Source organism: Phycodurus eques, chromosome 5, assembly GCF_024500275.1.
Source record: "Phycodurus eques isolate BA_2022a chromosome 5, UOR_Pequ_1.1, whole genome shotgun sequence".
NCBI lineage: Eukaryota > Metazoa > Chordata > Actinopteri > Syngnathiformes > Syngnathidae > Phycodurus > Phycodurus eques.
The window spans coordinates 18837547-18860027 of record NC_084529.1 but is presented as its reverse complement, the minus strand read 5'-3'; the positions used below and the strand labels follow the sequence as shown (position 1 = coordinate 18860027).

The following is a 22481-nucleotide window of genomic DNA, read 5'->3' as shown; positions in this document are numbered from 1 at the left end:
ATGTTCCCACTGTGCAATATTTGTAGAAATACATCTTGTATTATTTGTATTTATTGGAAATTATAATATACGTAATTAATTATTACTTATTTAATATTAAGGTGTCATTTAAACAGAACAGGTGTCATTTAAACAACTTTTATCAGTATTTTTTCTTTTTTCGTATTCATTAATTCTTTTTTTTTATTTTAATTTGGAAACGTCTTATTTTGGATAGATGTTTCTTTGTTGGAGGTAATTAAAATATGGTGCCGACTGTCATTGCATTAGCATTGGTTTGCCAGCAGCAGCACAGTTGATTATCCATCCATCCATCCATCGTCTGTACCGCTTTATCCTCACATACATATAGCGTTTTTTTTTGTTTTTTTTTTAAAGTGTGCATTCTTAACATTGCCCACAAAATTAATGGATTAACACAAATACAAACTATTAGACTACGACAATGGATTTAAACCAAATAAAATTATATATGTGCTTCTCTGAAAAAGAAAAAAGTGTCAAGATTGAACCTCCCCCCCCCCCCGAGAATTTCTTGGAAACAAATGTCAAAATATACAATATATCATTTACGGAGGGCCACTGGTGGCTTACAGTTAAATGGTGGTTGCCACAGCTCGGAAGCGAAACAATGAAGACCACTCCACACAATGCTAAATGCATAATGACGCGTCCCTTTACTGGATGGTAGTTGACGCATCATCGGCATTCATTGAAAACTCCCAGGACTTACTGTCGTCTTTTTTTGTGCCTTGTACTGTGTGCCAGCTACTCTATACTACTACAATCCATCCATCCATCCATTTTCTGAGCCGCTTCTCCTCACTAGGGTCGCGTGCGCGCTGGAGCCTATCCCAGCTATCATCGGGCAGGAGGCGGGGTACACCCTGAACTGGTTGCCAGCACATACAAACAAACAACCATTCGCACTCACAGTCACACCTAGGGGCAATTTAGAGTCTTCAATTAACCTACCATGCATGTTTTTGGGATGTGGGAGAAAACCAGAGTGCCCTGAGAAAACCCACGCAGCCATGGGGAGAACATGCAAACTCCGCACAGGCGGGGCTGGGGATTGAGCCCTGGACCTCAGAACTGTGAGGCAGACGCTCTGACCAGTCGTCCACCGTGCCGCCTACTTCAATCCATCTGCAACTATTGGTCTGTCTATAAAAAAAATACAGTATGTTTTAACATACAGTATACAGAAAATCTTACATTATTTGTCGAATTTACTCTGCTTTTCAAATAAAACCACCTACACAGAAGTAACATCGGATTTGTGTTGCCACTTACAGGTGCTTCATCAAACATTATAGTGCATTGTTACCGTCGGTCCTATGTCCAAATTTGGTCCATTTTGTATTTTTTTCCGCAAATCAATGCTATTGACCAATCTAAATGATTAAAAATATCTTGCTCTCTTTGAGCATGTAGTGTTAATGGCTCAACAAACATTCTATTTATTTATTTATTTTTCCCCTGTTAAGTGATGGTTTTGGAGATGTGAGGATTCTGGTCAATGCAAGCGATATGGTAATATTTACAGCATTATAAATGTATTTTAACAGCAATTAAAATTATGTTTAAAATCTGGTATACATACAAATATTGACGCTCTGTCAGACTGGAGGATTCTGTTTCTTTGTGTGGGTGAGGGGAGAGGAAATGTGATTAAGTGACCAAGTGAGAGGAGAATATTGTGTGTGGGCGTGCGTGTGTGTGTGTGGGATGGAGGGCGGGGGAGAGTTTGGGGGTCCCAGATGGATCATGGATGGGAAGTGGCTGGGACCCAGCAGCGAGCCAGAGGGAAACTGTGGGCTGCTAAAACAGATGTCCACCTGACACCCAATTATGTTAGACTATGTAAAGTAAGGTTTATCAGCGATTGTGGCACATTCCAAATGCTACATCATACCATCCAATAAGTTGGACAGTTTTTTAAACCAATCCCCCCCGCTGTTGACGATCGGTCCTCTAGGGGCAAAAAGATAAATGAATCCTCAGTAGAGCAAAAAAGCATACTCATTTGCATGAAGTCTACCTGTATTCAAATGCACTGTAGTATTGAGTTATAGTCCAGCCAGACATGAATTTAAAAGAATTTCTTTTCAGGCCCTTTTATACTGTAGTCATGAGCACATTCCTAACACTGTGACCTGACCTAACCTGCAATGTGACTATTTCGCACAAGTACAGTAGATTGCGATGACGATCCCCAAACGTTAAATTGTGCTGCCCTAGCGTGTACTTCGCTCTAGCAGTTAGCAGTGATTAGCTAATATAAAAATACTAGCAGCAGTGCTTTAATCCTCTTTGACAGCAATCGAGTGGTTGTTTTGGCTCAGAGTGTTCCCAGAGTCTGCCTGGGCCCTCAATAGATAATTTTCAGATGGGCTCAGTTGTACCCGTCCATCAGAGAGGTCCCCCGACACTGTACACCACCATTCTCTCTATCACGCCGAAAGGTGAACTACCGTATCCCCATCCCTCCCCTTTACCTGCTGCCGTCGTCACGCATCAGCAGTCCAGTGACTCCCAACTACAAAAAGACGGGAGCAGCTGGCCATACTGGACACACACACACTGCATACAGTGTCACCTTGTTAGTGTGTTTACTGGTGGTCCCAACTGACACTTATCCTCTCTACTGTAGAGCGCTCTTCAAAGCAGAATGGATCGTGAAGGAAGGCTTTGCTAGGGCCAAATGTGAATGTTTCCACTGCCTTCCTTTTAGTGTGCATACATACTGTATGTTGTGTGTGTGAAAGAAAGTGTATGCGTGTGGGAATGTCCGTGTGTATGCGAGTGTGTGTCCATTTGTTGGCTGTGTGGGTGGCATCGGGTTTGTTTTGCTTGGTTTTGGTGCGTAAAGCCCTCTGTGCTGTATTTTAATGTATGAAAAGTGCTAAATAAATAATGTCTGATTGATTGATTGCTTGCTACATCTTGTAACGTTCTACTGTAGTTCAACTATTTTCTTTTGTAAATGTATCCATGCAGACATGCTTAACACTAGGCCACTGGAGTGCCTGTTTCAAACAAGTCAATGTTTTCATGTGTGCCTATTTTTTCAAAATGTGAATCGTCAATATACAATAAAAGTAAGCCGTCACTATTGAATATTTTTAGAATCGATTACTTCATCGATTAATCGACTATCCATCCATCCTTCCATTTTCTGAGCCGTTTCTCCTCACTAGGGTCGCGGGCGTGCTGGAGCCAATCCCAGCTGCCATCGGGCAGGTGGCGGGGTACACCATGAACTGGTTGCCAGCCAATCGCAGGGCACATACAACAAACAACCATTCACACTCACATTCACACCTACAGGCAATTTAGAGTCACCAATTCATGCATGTTTTTGGGATGTGGGAGGAAACCGGAGTGCCCGGAGAAAACCCACGCAGGCACGGGGAGAACATGCAAACTCCACACAGGCAGGGTCGGGGATTGAACCCCGCTCCTCAGAACTGTGAGGCTGACGCTCTAACCAGTCGTCCACCGTGCCGCCGATTAATCAACTAATCAGATAAAAAATATTTTGCATTAAATTTTTTCGTGGCAGCACGGTGAGCGACTAGTTAGCACATCTGCCTCACAGTTCTGAGGACCGGGGGTTCAAATCCCGGCCCGCCTGTGTGAAGTTTGCATGTTCTCCCCGTGCCTGCGTGGGTTTTCTCCGGGCACTCCGGTTTCCTCCCACATCCCAAAAACATGCATGGTAGGTTGACTGAAGACTCTAAATCAGCCGTAGGTGCGACTGTGAGTGCGAATGGTTGTTTGTTTATATGTGCCCTGCGATTGGCTGGCGACCAGTTCAGGGTGTACCCCGCCTCTCGCCCGAAGATGGCTGGGATAGGCTCCAGCGTGCCTGCCCTAGTGAGGATAAAGCGGAACGGTAGATTAATAAATGTTTTCGTGAAATCATTTTTTTCAACTGCTGTTTACTAACTAATTGTTGTTTATTCTGTATTGTTTAATTATTAAACAAAACCAAATTAACAAAAATTAAGCAATATCACAGAGAGGGGGTGGTGCTCAAGTCACCAACCTTTTTGAAACAGGCTACTAGTTTGATATACAGTATACTCTTCTGGGGCTGCCTCGGGTTCAACTACGTGTTAATTAATGGTTATTCATACTACGGCTGCAAATAAGGATTCTATTTTGATATATTAAAGTGAATATACATTTTTCCATAAATTGATTATGATTCAGGTACTGGTTTGATCCGCAACGTCAGAAAATAGGCAAAAATGTTGATCACTGTTTTCCAAAGTAAAAGCAGACATTTGCAAATTTCAAATTTTTATTTAACACAAAGATAAGAGAGTATTTTCTGTTGAGAGACTGAAATCAGGATTTAGACAATTTTGAGCTAATCAGTGGCTCTAAACGATTAATTGATTATCAAAATAAATAGTTGTCATTTGATCTGATAATCGATTGATTGTTGATGAATCACCTAATCGTAGCACCTCTAAAAAGAACATTGTTAGAAATATAAAATACAAACCTAGGGGGGGAAGGGAATGAAAGCCTTTGATTTATTGTCAATACTTTAATCACATTAGCAATCAAATCAATGAGCACTGCCTTTGTCATTCGCGTCTCAGGCTGCACCAATTTATTTTAAAGAAATTGTATTGATGCAATTGATTTGCGCTAGCCCCGGGAGCACAACAAGCGATTTTAGCAGCTGCTCAGAAAATGGCGGATTGATTTTCGTTTTCGTCACTCGCCACCTGACCGGTGGCTTGAAAACCCGCAACACGCCACCGGGGTCGATCAATAATGGCGCCCAAACAAGTCACGATCAGTTTGTCGCCCGCGTCGTAGCCGTCGCCCCGTTTACAGGACTGATTCCCTAGAGTGCCGTCGAGGGGATCGGGGCATCGGGGCATCGTGGCGCAAAGTCGCAACAGAGTGATGCCCAGCCACGCTTCTGTTTGACAGATCACACAACACTCAAGAGACAGAAGTTGGGGGGGGAATATATATACTCACACTCTGTACTCGAGTAGAATTACAAATGCGTAAAAAAACATTGTGGGTCAAATTAGAAGTACAGTGGTGCTTTAAGATACAAGTTCAATTTTTTCCGGGACGGCTAGAGGATCATTAGCTCGCTAGCTATACATATACTGTATACTGCTGAAATCCATTCACAACATACCGTAACGCACTCATATACTGAAATACAGTTGTATTCAATTGTGTGAGCGTTTCATTAGTGTAGGTAAAGGCATTTTATTCCTTTCAGTTGTGTGTCTGAATTACGTCCCCGCCGGCCTCTCATCGGTGGCCGCGCAGCTGTGAAAGTGTCATTAAGACCTCACAGGCAGACAAAGGCCAAGCAACTCCTCAGCTGAGTTCTCACGCGTTGGCGTGAGAACGCGTGACATGCAGAGGTGTGCAAAGCCCACACAGGAAATGAATTTTGACAGTTTGACCAAAGGGACCTCGCACCAAAGCACCTGGACAGACGAAAAGCGCACACGTAAGGTCCTCCTCACACATATTAGAAACTTTATTACGGGACTTTCACAATGGCGGGAAAAGCAGCTTTTGGTTTTAAAATAATAATAATAATAAAACAGAAAATAAAAATAAACACTTCTCAAGGGCATTCCAATGAGTAGTTAAGCGGTTCCCAAGGAACAATGTTTGGTAATCTGAGTGTAAAAAGGGACTCTGAGCGCCTTAAAATGAATCATGTGATTCGTCACAGGCGATGACAAACCAAACGCATCGTTGAATTTCCAGAAACAAACTGTTACATGCCTATAATTGTAAAATAAATACATATTTGAATCTGTCAAACTTTCTGATTTTAATTTTCAGTTCATATATATTTTTTAATTGATTTTAATTGATGATTTAAAAAAAATACAACTTTGAACTACCTTGTATTTTAAGGTGCCCTATGAAGAAAATATTCACATCTGTAGTCATTTTTTTTAGGTTTCAATATATATGCATTATTTAAAAAAATATCTTATCTAATAACACATACTGTATAGTCTGTATCCCTCAAAAGTTTCATATAAAATGACTTTTTTTGATTGGCCATAGATGCTTTTTGTTTATTTACGCCCTAAACCTAACCTGCCATCCATGCATGAAACAGGAAGTAGCCTGCTAGCAAACAAACAAGGACAAACTTTGAAATTTTAGAACAAGGCATACCAGATGCTTTGTTGCATCTCTTTTTTTGTTTTGTTTTTTTGTTCACAGAGACATTTCCAGGTATGGAAGCAAAGAAAAACAACAACAACAACAACAACAACAACAAAAAGAGTCAAAGCAAAATATGTGGACTTTGTGGGGCGACAACAGCTGGGTGGAACCAACCAGCAAATCGCTCCACTTCATTAAAGACCCAGCAGGGGAGCTCCGCCTACCCACAAGCACCCCCCCCCACCCACCCAGCTAACCTCCCTCCTGCAACGCTTTCCATTAGTCCTCCTTCTGAGCTGTCATTTTACTCGCAAATATCCATCCATCCTTATGTGTGGATATTCCTAATTCTTGGTAAAAGCGGGAAGCTCCATAAGCTGCTTTGATCTGATCATTAAGACATCAATGTGGAAAAGTGTTGCTGTGGAGCAGCCTATAATCCGATCCCCCGCTGCCATGACGACATGACCGTATCAACCTGATTGTGCCTAGTCATAATTTTAATTAATTTAGTTAAGTTATTTCCGTGTGTCTTTTCATTATACAATGGTCAACCAAGAGCGGCTAAAGAAATGTTAAATGTTAAATAATTTTTATTTTATTTGCATACTATAATTTTTATAAATGTAGAAAATAAATAAACATGGTATTTACACACCATACTTTAATTGTTACTCTTTGTATTATTTTATTTACTATTTATGTTTGATGTTTTAATGTTTTAATTATTCATTTTACATATTTATCAAATAAGACTATATAGTGTTTTTTTAATTTCCAAAACATTTTTTGTATACTCTTTGTATGTTTTATTTATATAATTTATACTGTAATTATGTTCATAAAATCTCATTTTATTTTCATCTTATTTCATTCCGTTTGATTTCATTCCAAATTATTGTAAATATTTACAACTATGCATGGAAATAAATCTTAATCTTTTTGATAAAATGATATTCCAGTTCATATTATTTTGTTATTTTTTACTCAACTTCAAGTTCAACTTTTGTCTTGTCAGTCTATATAATATTCTCCCAAAAGTCTTGGGCATCATTCAGATTATTATTATTTTTATTTATTGTTTGCAAAAGTGAAACGAGCGTTTATGTTCTTCTTGGTCAGCAGTGGTTTTGGCCTTGGAAGTCTGCCATGGAAGCCATTTTTGCCCAGTCTCTTCGTTGTTGTTGTGTCATGAACACTGACCTTAACTGAGGCAAGGGAGGCCTGCAGTCCTTTCGATGTTGTCCAAGGTTTCTCTGTGACTTCCTGGATGAGTCGTCGCTGTGCTCTTGGGGTAAATTTTGTAGGCATTCCACTACTGGGAAGGTTGACCACTGTTTCCATGTTTTCTTCATTTGAGGATAATGCCTCTCACCGTGGTTTACAGGAGTCCTGAATCTTTATAAATTACTTTTGTAACCCTTTTTCAGACTGATAGATGTCAATTACTTTATTTCTCATCTGTTCTTGAATTTCTTTCTGGATCGTGGCACTTTGTTTTATCTTTTTCAGATCTTTTGGCCGACTTCGTTTCGTCAAATTGGTCCTCTTTAAGTGATTTCTTGATTGAACAGGTCCGGAGGTAATCAGGCTTGGGTGTGGTCAGTGAAAATGAACTCAGCTTTCCAAAAAAAGTGATTAGCCACAGTTAAGTCATGATTTAACAAGAGGGGCAATTACTTTTTTCACACAGTGTCGTGTAGCTTTGAATTTTGTTTTTCTTCACAAATAAAATCATGTTATCCTTGTGTGAGAGAAGGGGACATATACTTTTTCACAACACTGTATAAATGCAAACCTAAATTATCCTGCAGGTCGAACCCAGTTTTCATTATTTTCATGAGAAGACTTAGGCCGGCCGGCACGGTGGGCGACTGGTTAGCACATCTGCCTCAGAGTTCGAGGGACCGGGGTTCAAATCTCAGCCCCGCCTGTGTGGAGTTTGCATGTTCTCCCCGTGCCTGGGTGGGTTTTCTCCAAGTACTCCGGTTTCCTCCCACATCCCAAAAACATGCATGGTAGGTTAATTGACGACTCTAAATTGCCCGTAGGTGCGAATGTGAGTGCGAATGGTTGTTTGTTTGTATGTGCCCTGCGATTGGCTGGCGACCAGTTCAGAGTGTACCCCGCCTCCCGCCCGAAGATAGCTGGGATAGGCTCCAACAGACCCTAGTGAGGAGAAGCGGTAAAGAAAATGGATAGATTTTGGCCCCAAAATAAACATTGCCCCAGTCATTCTATGCCCCGCCCCTTTTGGCATCCCTGGCCCCATCAGCAATGTTCAATCACTTCATGATTGGGTCACTCAGTGAGTGATGACCAGTCACCCCTCAGCGTCACAAAAGAAAACACCTGTTAGAATCTTCTTAATCCCCAGCAGCAGCCCTGTTCTCGGGCCCCCCAAATCTTAATCCATAAAGGGAGCACGGGGCCAAGACCCGCACAGATTAGACCACCCCCACCCCAACACTCATATTTCGACTGGGATTTCAGTCGGCCCCTTAATCCTTGGACTCGGTGGAGGGCCACATATCCACCTCCCCCCTCGGTGCAAACCTAATCGACATGCATCCCTGTGGACCAATCACAACCTTTGCCCAGGCCGACTTCATGTTTTTAGACTAGAAAGCCTAAGTAGACTGAAAGCGTATTGATTTGTTGATTTCTCTCCTTTTGTCTGAGGGCGGTGGAGTGTTAACGAGACAACTAGGGTCCGAGTACAGTGCCAGGATTTTTGGCATGGGAGATTATAGGCCTGATCTGGGCGTCTGTCACGGCCCCTGTCACCCCTCATGTCTCCACAGAAGTCGCTTCCGAGTTCATTCTATACAGTGCAAACCTAAAGGTCAAATATTTCCAACTGGCTCCCTCTAGTGATACACGAAAGAATCACAGATTTATATGCGCAAATTGTGCATAGTGTTAGAGTGACTTATTCTTTTTTTAATTCAATACAGTACATTTGTTAAGTACATTTCAGTTTTATTTAACTTTAAAAAATATATAATTTGTAATTTTTAGTGTGTTTACATATTTGCTTATTGTATTTTTTTTACATTTACTATTCAATTGAATATAGGCTCGAGCTCACCCGTGACCCCAATGAGAATAAGTGGTATAGAAAATGGATGGATAGGTGGATATAAATACAAACATTTCAATTAAATCAAATTCATGAAACTTTTGTCATTGTTATTTAATTTTAAGCAAACTGCTCTGTATATTTACAGTCCGATGTCTGGGGAAATAAACAATAATTGTTTATCTCAATTGGGATAAAGAAAATACTGACATGAGGGAAAGACTGAAAAAAAATAACAATTCAGCGTGTCTTAACTTTGTATCACGGTTATTCATTACCCCTATACGTACTTTGTCTCCATCAAGTGGCAAATATTCACAATACAGTAAACGCCTCATTGACTACAGTAATTATCGAGAAAATGACATTGCAGTTCTAAATTATGTACAGTACGTATACATACAGTATAACTTTTTGCAATGTACTACATTCATTTTTTCTGGTTACTTTTTCAATTTCCTTGTATCGCCCTAGTACTATATGCATACAATATATAACTTCTTGGTAATGTACTACATTAGGACTCAGCGGCACTAAAATCAATGTAGTACTACCATTCATTTATACATTCTTTGTCAGGTGTATTTATTAATTTACGTATATTTATTTATACTTATTTATGAAGTATTACTTTTCCACCTCAATTTTTGATTATTTTTTATTTCATAATTGTGTGCTAATTAACTAATCAATGAATCCACCCATGAATAAACATCATTCTAAGTTAAATAATGTGTAAATATTAGTATACTATACTGTATTTTGATGTTTTTATTTTTTTACATTTTTTATCATCTCTTTGTATATATTTTTTTGTCATTTATAACTGTGTATTCTATTTGCATTTATGGTTTTGTATATATACATATATATTAATATATTTAATCATTCATAATTGTGTTATTTTATATTCAGATAGAGAACAACAGGTTACAACAGAGCTGCAGAGAGACTGGAGAAGTCACAGAAAGGCATAGGCGTGGATATACTTTGAAATCATGGCTCAAACACCTGTTGTGAATTCTGTCATTCAGCTCCTTCGGAGCAAGTTGTACACTGGTGGGAGCGTTGTTCCTTAGTGTACAGTGCAACCATTTAAACAGCAGTAAAATCCGTTATATGTCATGAGATAAAAGAAACAATGAGGACAAGTACATGTTACATAACATGACTTTTTACTTGTAATACTAAGGCACTTGAAATATTGCAGGCAAAGGTCTTTATACAGCATACTGTATATACAGTGTGTGTTATATGAAACAGTCTCTTCATTCAATTAAAACAGATGTCCTGTCTTAAAAACATCACATGGGCACTTTCACAGTGCAGTCACACATTTGTAATGGCGTTGGCTCAATGAGTTGTCAAGTGTTGGACAGTATGCAGAGGCAACTTTTAGTCTTCATTTGCTCAGTCGTCAAATCGAGACACGTAAAGTAGTCAAAGGAAAAGAAAGGTGCACAATGTGTGGTCAAAGTAACATGTTGCATTATATTAGTATGCAAGACACACTAAATATGACTAAAACGTAATTTCACGCAATTTGGTGATTCTTGTCTTCAGACACCACAGAAAGAATAGGTTTCATTTGGTCGCAGTCTTGAAAAAAACAACAACAACAACAACACCACCACCACCACCAACCAGGCTGCCGGCACTGACGAGGACACTCAAAAGAAGCTCAGACGATGTCTTAAAATCCAAATGGTCATTTTTACTCTGGAATGATTTTGTCACAAGGCAGCAGAGGACTGACCCCCACCTTCTTGGCGCATTCATTCTGAAATTCAACAAAGAAATGTGTTATCCCAGAATTGGAGGACATTTTCTATCCCCTCCAAATGGAAATGCTCAAAATACAGAAAACAAATGCAAATGTTTTGTAAATTATAGGTGTTACTGAGACAAAATGGAACAGTATCTGTACTGAAAGTAACCACTATATATTATTTCAAATACCAAATAGATCTTCAGCACCCCCTAAAACGACTTTTCCCCTCTTGTCCCTCCCTCTTAATAAATAACTTAAGTATAAAATACTGTAGTATGCTCTGAAATTGCATCCCATTAACATTATTATTATTATTATTATTTGCCATCCAGAGGCAGAGAAAGAAAAAGTGAGTGACATGACTCAACAGAAATGACATTATCAAACGACTTTCTCTGACAGTGGTTAAGGTAAGTCCTCTCTTTATATGTATTTTATTCTTCATATTTTTTTCCTGTGTTTTCAGCCGTGCGTCATCGAAACCAACGCGAGCATTTGTGCGGTTACTCCATAGCTCCAAAAGATGGCAGTGTTGTTTAAAAAAAAAACACACATTTTTTGGGGTAATCACTGATTCAATTGTGAAAAATTGCATCAACGCTCTAAAAATTAATATATACACATTTAAATGCACATTTAAAATCAAATATTGTTTATTTTGATGTATTCATACCTCATAACTGTGTTAGAATTCATCTCAACTCAACTTTATTTCGAGAGCACTTTAAAAAAATGTGCTGTACGAAATAAAGATGAAACATAAAACAATAACTAATATTAATAATAATAATCATATTTTCAAATTAAAATATACTTCATAAAAAGACTCCTGCAGCGCCTTCACTGTGTCTTAGACCTTAGCTATCGATACATATGATATGTCTCATATTGATATAAAACGTACATATAGATAACATGAATAGATAATATCAATATATAATCTTTATATTTTTTATATTGTTTTTATATGTACTTCTAATTGTGTTACAATTATTATCTGTAAACACATCCTTTCTAATTATGTGTATCTATATCAATATACTGTATAAATTAGTTTTTCTACAGTATTATATATGTATATTTTTAAATTGTTTTAATGTAGTCATATATTTGAGATTTACTGTTTCTATTTACCCATTCGTTATCATCTTATTTTTATTTATTCACAATTTACTGTACATCATTGCATTTCTTGTTTCTCTATAAATCAAAATCCTTATGGTGTTGATTTTAGCACGCGCCTTGCTCGTACCATGTAGTTGACGACATTGACGTGGTAGGAGATGCCGCCCATCTTCTCGCACTTGGCAATGTTGGCCCTCTCGGGATCTCCGGCGGTCAGAACGGGAGCGTCGGCCTCAGCCTGCAGCACAAAAACATCAAAAATGGATAACTCCAAATGTATGTTGTTCTCTTTTTTTTAAAGATGTTTTTTATTTCAAAATGTATTTGTGACATATATTTATGTATTTGTCCATATTATATTACTTTCCATCCATCCATTTTCTGAGCCGCTTCTCCTCACTAGGGTCGCGGGCGTGCTGGAGCCTATCCCAGCTGTCATCGGGCAGGAGGCGGAGTACAGCCTGAACTGGTTGCCAGCCAATCGCAGAGCACATACAAACAAACAAACAACCATTCGCACTCACAGTCACACCTACGGGCAATTTAGAGTCACCAATTAATGCATGTTTTTGGGATGTGGGAAGAAACCGGAGCGCCCGGAGAAAACCCACCCAGGCACGGGGAGAACATGCAAACTCCACACAGGCGGGGCTGAGATTTGAACCTCGGTCCCTAGAACTGTGAGGCAGATGTGCTAACCAGTCGTCCAGCGTGCCGGCCGGCCTAAATCTTCTCATGAAAATAATGAAAACTGGGTTCGACCTGCAGGACTCAATCAGCCCGGTGGACGGGAGGCGCCTTGGTGGGGCCTCCCGTCTACCGGGCTGTTTGAGTGGGGGTCCTCAGCCTCCACGGTGCGGGCTCAGCAATTACAGGACACGTCTGTCAGTGTTTGTGCATGTAAAACGGTGTCAATTCACTTGCATGTGTCCGCAGGCACACACCCCTGGGACTCTTTCACTGGGTGTGGGGCTACTCATTTATTGCGACTAATAACTCATGAATATGCGAATTGCTTGTGTATCCCCTCACCCATACTCTCGTCCTGTAGATTTTTTAATAATTTGCATAGTTCATCCCACCACACTTCAGTTGTACAGCTGGGTTCACCACCCTTGTCCTGCTCGCTTCTTCTCCTATCCTCGTCCTGTTCTATATTGTCCTGTTCTTCCCTCACATGGTGTAGCACTACAGCCCGATGCAACACTCATATTTAATGTTTCATTGTTGTAGATAATGTAATGACTTACTTCTCTCCTCCTGTTTACAATTAGTGCTTTGTCTTCTGTCTTCGTTTCTCTCTCCCCTCGAGAAACTTCGTTCTGTTCCACTCTGATTCTCAATAAACTTCAATTATAATAATGACAAACCACAGCGGAAGCTTAAAAACTCCACTGTGACACAGTAAAACTGTTTTGGCATAAAAAGGATGCAGATCCTCCATTCTGCTTCACCTAACAGCCGAACAGGACAAAACATTTCGGGATTCATAAATTTAAAAATGGGATAAATGTAAACAATTGTTTGTCTTCATTTTTTGTTACACTTGTTAAGTCTTCCTAATTTTTTTTTCTAAAGAAAATACGTTTCAGGTGTTAGAGTGTGGCGGCACGGTGGACGACTGGTTAGAGCGTCTGCCTCACAGTTCTGAGGACCGGGGTTCAATCCCCGGCCCCGCCTGCGTGGAGTTTGCATGTTCTCCCCGTGCCTGCGTGGGTTTTCTCCGGGCTCTCGGGTTTCCTCCCACATCCCCAAAAAATTTATGATAGGTTAATTGACAACTCTAAATTGCCCGTAGGTGTGCATGTGAGTGCGAATGGTTGTTTGTTTCTATGTGCCCTGCGATTGGCTGGCAACCAGTTCAGGGTGTACCCCGCCTCCTGCCCGATGACAGCTGGGATAGGCTCCAGCACGCCTGCGACCCTAGTGAGGAGAAGTGGCTCAGAAAATGGATGGATATATACTTATTTTTTAGTTATTTAAAAATGCCATAAATATGTTGAGTAGTTCTTAAAATATATCGATAACTAAACATCCTTATGCTGTATTTGCACACGAGTCTGTTTTTGTGCTCTGCCGCCTCTCCCAGAGCGCCGTGCCCCTGAATCCAAACACTCACAGGGTCCAGTCCTCTATGGATGGCCAGGAGGTCCGCCATGCGGTCGGTGAACCCGGGAGCGAAGTTCTCCAGGTTGATTGCCACGAAACACTGACCCTGCGAAAACATACACACACACACACACGTGAGCCACACGGGTACTACGCTGACGAGTTGAACGACCTAAATGCAAACAGCATAAACAATCATTAGGTTAAGGCAACATGGCTTCGGTTGAATTTGCTTAACCCTTACATACGTTTCCTTTTCCAAAGTATACACGGAGTTGGTCTCAGCTCCTCAGTAAGCGGCAGTAATACTCGTCATTCTTCTCAGAGGATAAAGAATATATACCTGTGAGTATTGTTACATTATGTGTGCCTGGCTGTATCGTCTGTGCTCAAATATGTGTTGCTTAAAGGGTTATAACACATGTATTTTGATTATTGTGCAAATGGGTCAAATTACACCTGAACACTATGTAAGGCTTAACAGCTGTTACCGCATCAAACTGTGGTGATCACATAGCTAAAAGTAATATTGACGGGCATTTGCCGCGTCAAACTGCGCAACCTACCAGGTCTGCAACCCTTTCGGTCATTTTCCATCTGCGGATGTGATTGCTGTACTTGGCACCGGCCAGTATACCGCAGAACACCTCGACCATCATTCCCAGTCCGTAACCTTTGTACCCTCCTGGACGACAACAACAACAACAACAACAACAACAATGCAAACGCACACAACAGCACAATTCCGTTGGTTTCACACTCACTGGACACTTCATTAGGCACACACAAATGACAGGTGTCCAAAAAAACACTGTCTTTAATGCTTTTAATCCCAAACCCTTAGCCCCGAACCCTAAACCAGATTTAACCCCGAAAAATTGTCTCAGAAATGTTTGGAAAATTGAGCCCCTGAAGCCTGTTCCACTTAGCAAAACGAAATCCTGTGAAGACCCACGAAAAAGTCTCAAGAAGCTGTGCATGAAAAGACACAGGAAGTCTGTCATTTTGGTTTGAACGGCCGTTTTAGGATAATTTTGTTCATTTCTAGGGGTCCTTCAAAGGCAAACTTTTTTAAGAGATTTCGCCCGATTGCTACCAAATTTAAATCACCAGCCAGATGGGCGACACTAACTTGTGAAGAATTAGAGTTTTTGTCATTGCCGATGTATTGCCATTAAACATATTCATTCATCACTTGTTCACGTCACTAAAATTGTATGGACAGGAGAATGTTCAGCGCAAGTTGACGAAGACATTTGGGCGGACCTGTGGCCTCGCTGCCGCCGATGGGAACCAAGCCCCCTCCGCTCAGAACTTTCTTGGGGTCGGCAGTGATCTTGCCCTGGGCGTCGCACCCCCATCCCTCGGGGATAGTGTCGCCACGACGCTCGTGCAGCTCCACCTGTGTACACACACAACAAAAATGTGTCGCGGCAAACACAAGCATTTGTCCTTGTGAAGTCAAGGAGATGGAAAGCTTCAGTGGTAAGGCCAAACAGTGTGCAACTATTTCAACTTGGTATCATTGAAAATAAATATGGTAGGTAGTTATAATCCCAAGGAGTGTGAAGAAGGTGGTTTTAAAACTGTGACTGTTAAGAGAAGTGAAAGAGAAGCCATTTGATTTATGACCTGCCCCGCGCTATAAAAAAAAAACGATGAATGGAAGTTCCTTGCTTTTGCCTCGGAGCACTCACTTTTCCGAGGGCGACCGCAGATGTGGCCATGTCCAGGACGAAGCTGTCGCCATCTTTGGATGGTGCTGCCACACTAAGGGGGTTGGTGCCTAAGGTGCACTACAAACAACAGCTCGACTCACTAAAGACACAACACAAAATCGTCTATTATAATCGGAAATACTGTATTGCTCACCTCTTTACCACGTGTGGGGACCACCAGAGGGGATGTGTTGGTGAAGGCCATTCCCTTTGTTGGAATCATGGCGGTTAGATAAACCAAACAAGACAGCAGTTGGCCTTAAAGACATTTGTTTTTTCCACTCACGATCATGTTCTCCTTCAGAGCTTGCATGGCGTAGTAACCGGCGATGCCATAGTGGTTGGAGCCTACAACAGACAAAGACCGTTTATTGTACTTACTTATGATAAGGTGGGGGGGGGGGGGGGGGGGGGTCGACATCTCAACGCATCACATCGTCGCCTGTTTCGTCGATACAGTATTGATGCATAAGCGTAAAATACAGTATCAATATTATTGCTGTTTGACGTCCAAGTATGTCCACTTTTCAACCATTTTTGAGCTAATACGATGTGAATCTCTATATTCTTAATGTTTTGGAGATCGTTTTCTTCCTATTATGTGCCTTTGTGGTATTTTCGTTTGGACTTTTATGAACATGAGCCCCAAGCAGTTTTTACCCAACTGCAGTAAATACACTGAACAAAGTCGTAAACTGACTAATGCTGCTAATGCCCGATACTATTATCAAAGGGTTTGTGCAATTTGACTTAATTGTGACTTTATTATCAGAAAAATATTAATATCAAAGTTTGTCTTTTTATTAAACAGCTAAGTCTGTTCTTGAGCAGTTAGCATAGCAGCTAAACACAGCTAGCATGTACTCTTGAGCAAAAACTGACATAAGCATCGAGTTGCAACCCTGTTACTGTAATTACAGTAACACTCAAATTTAATTAGTACTGTATTCAAACCAAATTTAACTTTCTTTATTTGGAACTATTTTTGAAATATATGTTATTCAGGTGCCCAAGTACCTGTGAAAGGGTTGCGCCAAACGCAGCAAAATATATGATATGACAAATAACATCTTGTGAAAAATATACTATTGATTGATCTGGACAAATCCAATTATATGATGGTACCTGTTTTTCTTCAAAACATAATCCCAAAAAATTAGCCCTCCTCTAACTGGAATGAACTTTTTTGTTTTTTTTCAAGGCTAACTCACCGTGCGCAACCACCCAGCCGATCCCCACTTCTTTGGCCTTCTTGATGGCCAGATCCATGCAGAAGTTCCCCACCACAGGTCCCAGAAGGTTCCTCCCGTCCACTAGCGCCGTGGCGGGACTCTCCTTATCCACAACCGGCTCCCCATCCTTGGCGCAGATTCCAGTCTGAACGTCTTTCACGTACATGTCTGTCCGAAAAATAGCACAAAGGGATATTTCAATACTGATGATACGAGGTCCATTTAAGGAATAATGGAACCTACAAGTGTAATGAGAAGTTAACCTGTATTAAAAAAAAAACTAAAATACAGTGTTACCTTGACTTAAAAGTTTAATTTGTGACCACGCTTGTAACTCAATTCACTGGTATTAAATCAATCAAAACCTGTGTTGCTCCACCTTTTGTGTTTAAATAGCTGTTGCTTAATGGCTTATAACACTGGGAATATCGATGCTAAGTGTTAGCCCGTCAAAGGAATTTTCCATTATGTGTTAGCCTTAAGCTTACTGTGAAGTAGCGTTGAGTGCACTGCCAACCATACAGCTGTTGTATCTCAAGTTTGGCTCACAAGTAATTCGCAAAACAAAATTGGCCAAATGACAGCTCGTATCTAAAAAAAATAAAGTCAGGTCACTCGTATCTCAAGGCACGACAATTTACTGTAGGCTAAACCGACCCATCCTGTTCAGTCCGTGGCTGTAGTGACCCCTGTGGTCGCCCTCCACCAGAACCTGTGCCAGGCTGCGGGCATGATGCTGCTTGGTGCCCACCGCCATCATGCAACTCTCGATGAAGCTCTGCACCTCCAGCTGGCTAATTAAACACCTGCGCAGAAACAGAGAGACAGACATTCAACGCCACGATGTTCAAGTTTCAAATATTGGTTTTAAAAGGGAATGGAGGTTTTTCTCCAGGTACGCCGGCTTCTTCCAACATTCCAAAACCATGCGTGTTCGGTTCATCGAAGTCTCTAAATAGTTGATAGGTGTAAATGTGAGTGTGAATGTTTTTTTGGGACGATACGTGCGCTGCGATTGGCTGGCGACCATTCCAGGGTGTACGCCACCTTTTGCCAAAAGTCAGATGGGAAAGGTTTCAGCTCACCCACGATCGTACTAAGAATAGGTGCAATAGAAAATGAATGGAAAGCTCTTTTTGTGTCACTTCCTGGAATGACTGTTCAGCCTTCTGATTGGCTCTAATCAGAAGGCTGAACAACAACAACAAAAACATTCACAATATCACCATTAGGATCTGACCGATTAATCGGCCAATATTAGCCTTTTTCAAACCCCCCCAAAAATCAGCTGATTTTTGCCATTTTTTAATATACACAGACACATTCCAGAAGAAGAAAGATAAAGACATTCAAGCAACCATTAAAAAAATAAATTGGCAAAAATATCGGACGATTTTTTTCTCGGTTTTTCTCTCTGTTGTAAAGTTAAAGAAATACTCAAGGACAAAGTATTGTAAAACAGTTCAATGTTGTGCCAGTAATTCATATCCATATTGTTGTAAGCATGAAGGGACTTTATTCTTTCATAGATTATTTTTTTTATTAATCATCCAATTAATCGTTTATCTGAATTTTATTCTGCCAAATAGCAGAATTGGCATTGGCCTCATAAAAGCCATACTGGTCGGGCCCTAATCAGGATATGCGGTATGTGCTATAGAAAATGGATGGAGACTTTTGAACGTTATGAATTTAAACGTGGAGACAGCAAAGCTCAGAGGTTCAGGCCTTCGGTCGACAGTTCCCATGTGTTATGTTTTAAATGTATCCTCTCCCCTCCACGTTTCACAAAAACAAGCTTGCTTCTCTTGAGGCGGTCATAAAACGGCTTCAGTTTCTCCCAGCCGTCACATGCTTGACGAACGCCAGTTCTCCTGATCAGGAGCAGATGCTGCCTGTTATGTCACGAAGAATAACACTTGAGAGATAAGCATTTTAAAACAACAACAAACCAAAAGATAGGTACTAGGAACCAACAAAATGTGAAGCTGAAACCCTTCAACGTCTCTCCTTTTCCATCCTTCTATTGTTTTTTGGACCTTTTGGGGGCGCAAGGGCATGTTGTAACTTTTGGGAATGCGCACAATTGCATCCAGATGTGAATTGTGGCAAACGTTGGCAAAAACCAGACCAGATCGTCTCTGACAAAACATTATGTTCTCTGCAGTGTTTCCGCTTTATTTTAGCTTACTGGTAATCGTGTGACTTTTGAGTTTTTCTTTATTGGCTCATTGAGGATTTCCCCGGATGAATAAATGAATACAACTAACAAATGTGCTAAGGAGTGCAACAAAATGACATTTTGTGTGTGTGTGTGTGTGTCTGTGTGTGTGTGAGAGAGAGAGAGAGAGAGAAATCTGTGTCACCTCTCGGCAAAAAAACAACAACACCCCCGCTTCCTTCAATTCTTAGTTGCTTAATTTTCTGTGGAGGGACGCTAAATAATATAGCATCAGGATCTGATGCTTTGTATTGTATTTATCAAAGCTATCACAACAGACGTCTTTTGTTGTTGTTGTTTTTTTGGGTGGGGTGGTGAGGGAGTTCAAGCTTCAAGTTGTTGCGTGTTTTTTTTTTTTTAATTATTTTATTTTTACAACACCATCAAGAAGGGTTGTGTGACACAAACAGAATGCACAAATGTGTATGCGTGTAACATGAGCCCCAGCAGGATGGGCTTTATTTGGGTGGGGGGATTCTAACGCATATAGCAGCCCTTCTGACACGAGGAGGCTCCCAGTGGAAACCTATGCAATATCTTACGTAAGGAAAGAAAGAGGTAAGGGCTCAGTCACACATTTTATGACTTCCCAGAGAGGAAGGGCAATGTGAACAAAGAATTCATGGTTGGATTTTTTTGGGTTTTTTTAAGGACTGTGTCGGTATTCCCCGAGGATAGGGTGTGACACACCCAACCCGTCTGACACTGCTGTTAATTAGCAAAGAAGGAAAATTAATATCGCATAATGGTGTGAAACTCTGAAAGAAAATGGACAAACACTCCATGTTAAAAAACGATCATATTTTTAGAAATATTTTCTTCATACAGTATACAATAATGCTATGCAAGAGCGCAATGCAAAATTCAACCTAGACACTCATGCTAACAATGCTAATGCTAACTGGAGTTTTTTTGTATGTTTGTTTTTTACAGTGGTGGTAAGTAAGTAACAATCTACAAATACTTTGTTATTGTATTTGAGAAGATTTTTTTTAGGTATCGTCACATTACCCCCTGTAATTCCTTTATTTTTCTAATGACTCTCTATATTTAAAAAAAAACCTCTGTACTTTCTAGTCTTCACTTTCTCAAAGTAGATTTTTTACTTTACTTTAGGACACAATTTTAAAAAAGAGAATTGTTTGACGTCGTCACGTCACGTTGTTGGGAATACGCCGTTTTGAAACTCGGGACAATGCTAACAAGCTGCTGATTTAAAAATAAAAACGCAACAAAAAGCGAAGTGACATGATTTATTTTCCTTTCCTTTCCTTTTTGACAGTATGTCAGTTAATAAAAGAAGGAAACTAACTGTGCTGAGATTTTTTTCTTCCCATTGTGCCAAGTTATTAAAACAGGTATTGACAGTATACTTGTAGTACTGACAGTAAACATTTATTTGAACTTTTATACTTAAGTATATTTTAAGAGTCCGTACTTTTTTACTTTAACGCAAGTAGAGAAGATGCCAGACTTTTTTTTACTCAAGTATCCGAAAAAGAGAGTGACATATGCTGGCTGACTTGTGGAGCTCAATAACCTGATTCTCGACACAGGCTCCCTCTTGTGGTATGCAAAAGAATGACTGAATTAAATGTTCTATCTTTGCATACAGTAATGTTACACTAATAGTTTACGCTTTGTTGTGTTTTAATCCAGTACAGTACATTTGTTAAGAACAGTTGTAAACTGTATTTAACTTTTAACACTATATTTGCATTTCATCTTTTAGAACTTTGTTTAAGTATTTACTTATGTACACGTTTTTTAAATTTCACTTATTTGTGCAATACATTTTTATTAAATCTATAAGTGCAGTTTTTGTACTATCCTATTTTTAAGAACAGTGTTAATGTTTAAAATGTGCATAAAGTTACTGTGGCTTACAATTTAATTAAATATACTTTTTTTGGAAGAAAACCTCGTCTTTGTTTTTCATGAACACTTAGGCCTACTGTATTTTAATGAGGTGGTACTTGGTGTGAAACTTTTGAGAACCACTGACCTAACACACACACACACACACACACACATATATATATATATATATATATATATATATATATATATATATATATATATATATATATATATGCATGATATTACTAAACTGATAACATTGTCAATTATACATTGCTTTGTCGGGGCAACACTGGACTCTCACGGAGGTCGTGCAGGTGTTCCTAATGTTGTGAAGCGGATTGCGACGGGAGGCAAAGCAACACTCAAGGACTTTATATAGGTCATTCAATTAGAACAAGGACTGTGTGTGTTGTGCATAAGAATGTATTGTGTGTATACACAGAGGAAGCAGAAATAAGGAAGTTTTGCATTCGAAGCATGAAAATGAAACAACCAAGCACTTTGGACAGCATTGTTTTCACTGTCGAAGCAAAAAAAAAAAAGTTTGAATAAAAAGCTAAATGCAGGAAGTGAACAGCGACTACATGCATGCAACACATGTGACAAATTTAGAAGAAAAGCTTGGTTTGACCTTGAAAAGACAAGCGGCTTCTCACCTGCTCATGTTGCCTGTCGTGTGTTGTTACGCTCCTCGACGCAAAACCAAGAAAGAAAGACTGGTGTTCCCTTCACTTGGTTCCAACTTGCCCTTCCAGCCCGACAGACCTTGGCCACACCCACCCGGGGTCACGTCTATCAGGTATTTGTGTTTATGTGTGAGTGTGGGGCGGGGTGTGTGTTGCACGTGGGTGGGTCCCATGTAGGAGGGTTTTTACACCAGTGGGCCTGTGGTGTGCAGGCGTTACATAACCTGGAGCTGCAGTTGATCGATAAGAGGACACTTCCCCTTTGACCAAAACGCATGCCGAGGCGGCGAGGCCTAACTGACGTCACCATTTTGTTTACATCCTCAAATAATGATTCAAGAAGACTAACTTGGAGAATGCAAAGTGCTTCATTTAGACTTGTACTGTAATTTTTTGGTTTTGTTGTCGCAGGGAACCAAAGTTCAGAAATATTTGATGTCTTTTTTTTTTGCCAGTTTTTTGGCACTGAGGCCCTTTGGCAGTAGAAGTTT

At 40.2% G+C, this 22481-nt stretch overlaps 1 protein-coding gene across 1 annotated transcript; it reads right to left on the bottom strand.

Moving 5' to 3' along the window:
• Nucleotides 1-10421: 10421 nt before the first annotated feature.
• On the bottom strand, nucleotides 10422-22092 carry LOC133403223 (uncharacterized oxidoreductase YjmC-like). Its single transcript, XM_061677927.1, has 11 exons — nucleotides 21961-22092; nucleotides 17878-18026; nucleotides 17200-17388; nucleotides 16275-16336; nucleotides 16143-16196; nucleotides 15968-16066; nucleotides 15537-15672; nucleotides 14837-14955; nucleotides 14281-14376; nucleotides 12289-12399; nucleotides 10422-11045 (listed from the first exon to the last, which is right to left on the bottom strand). The coding sequence occupies exons 1-11, from the start codon at nucleotides 21966-21968 to the stop codon at nucleotides 10980-10982; spliced, it is 1089 nt and encodes a 362-aa protein (XP_061533911.1). The 5' UTR covers nucleotides 21969-22092; the 3' UTR covers nucleotides 10422-10979.
• Between the last annotated feature and the right edge of the window lie 389 nt (nucleotides 22093-22481).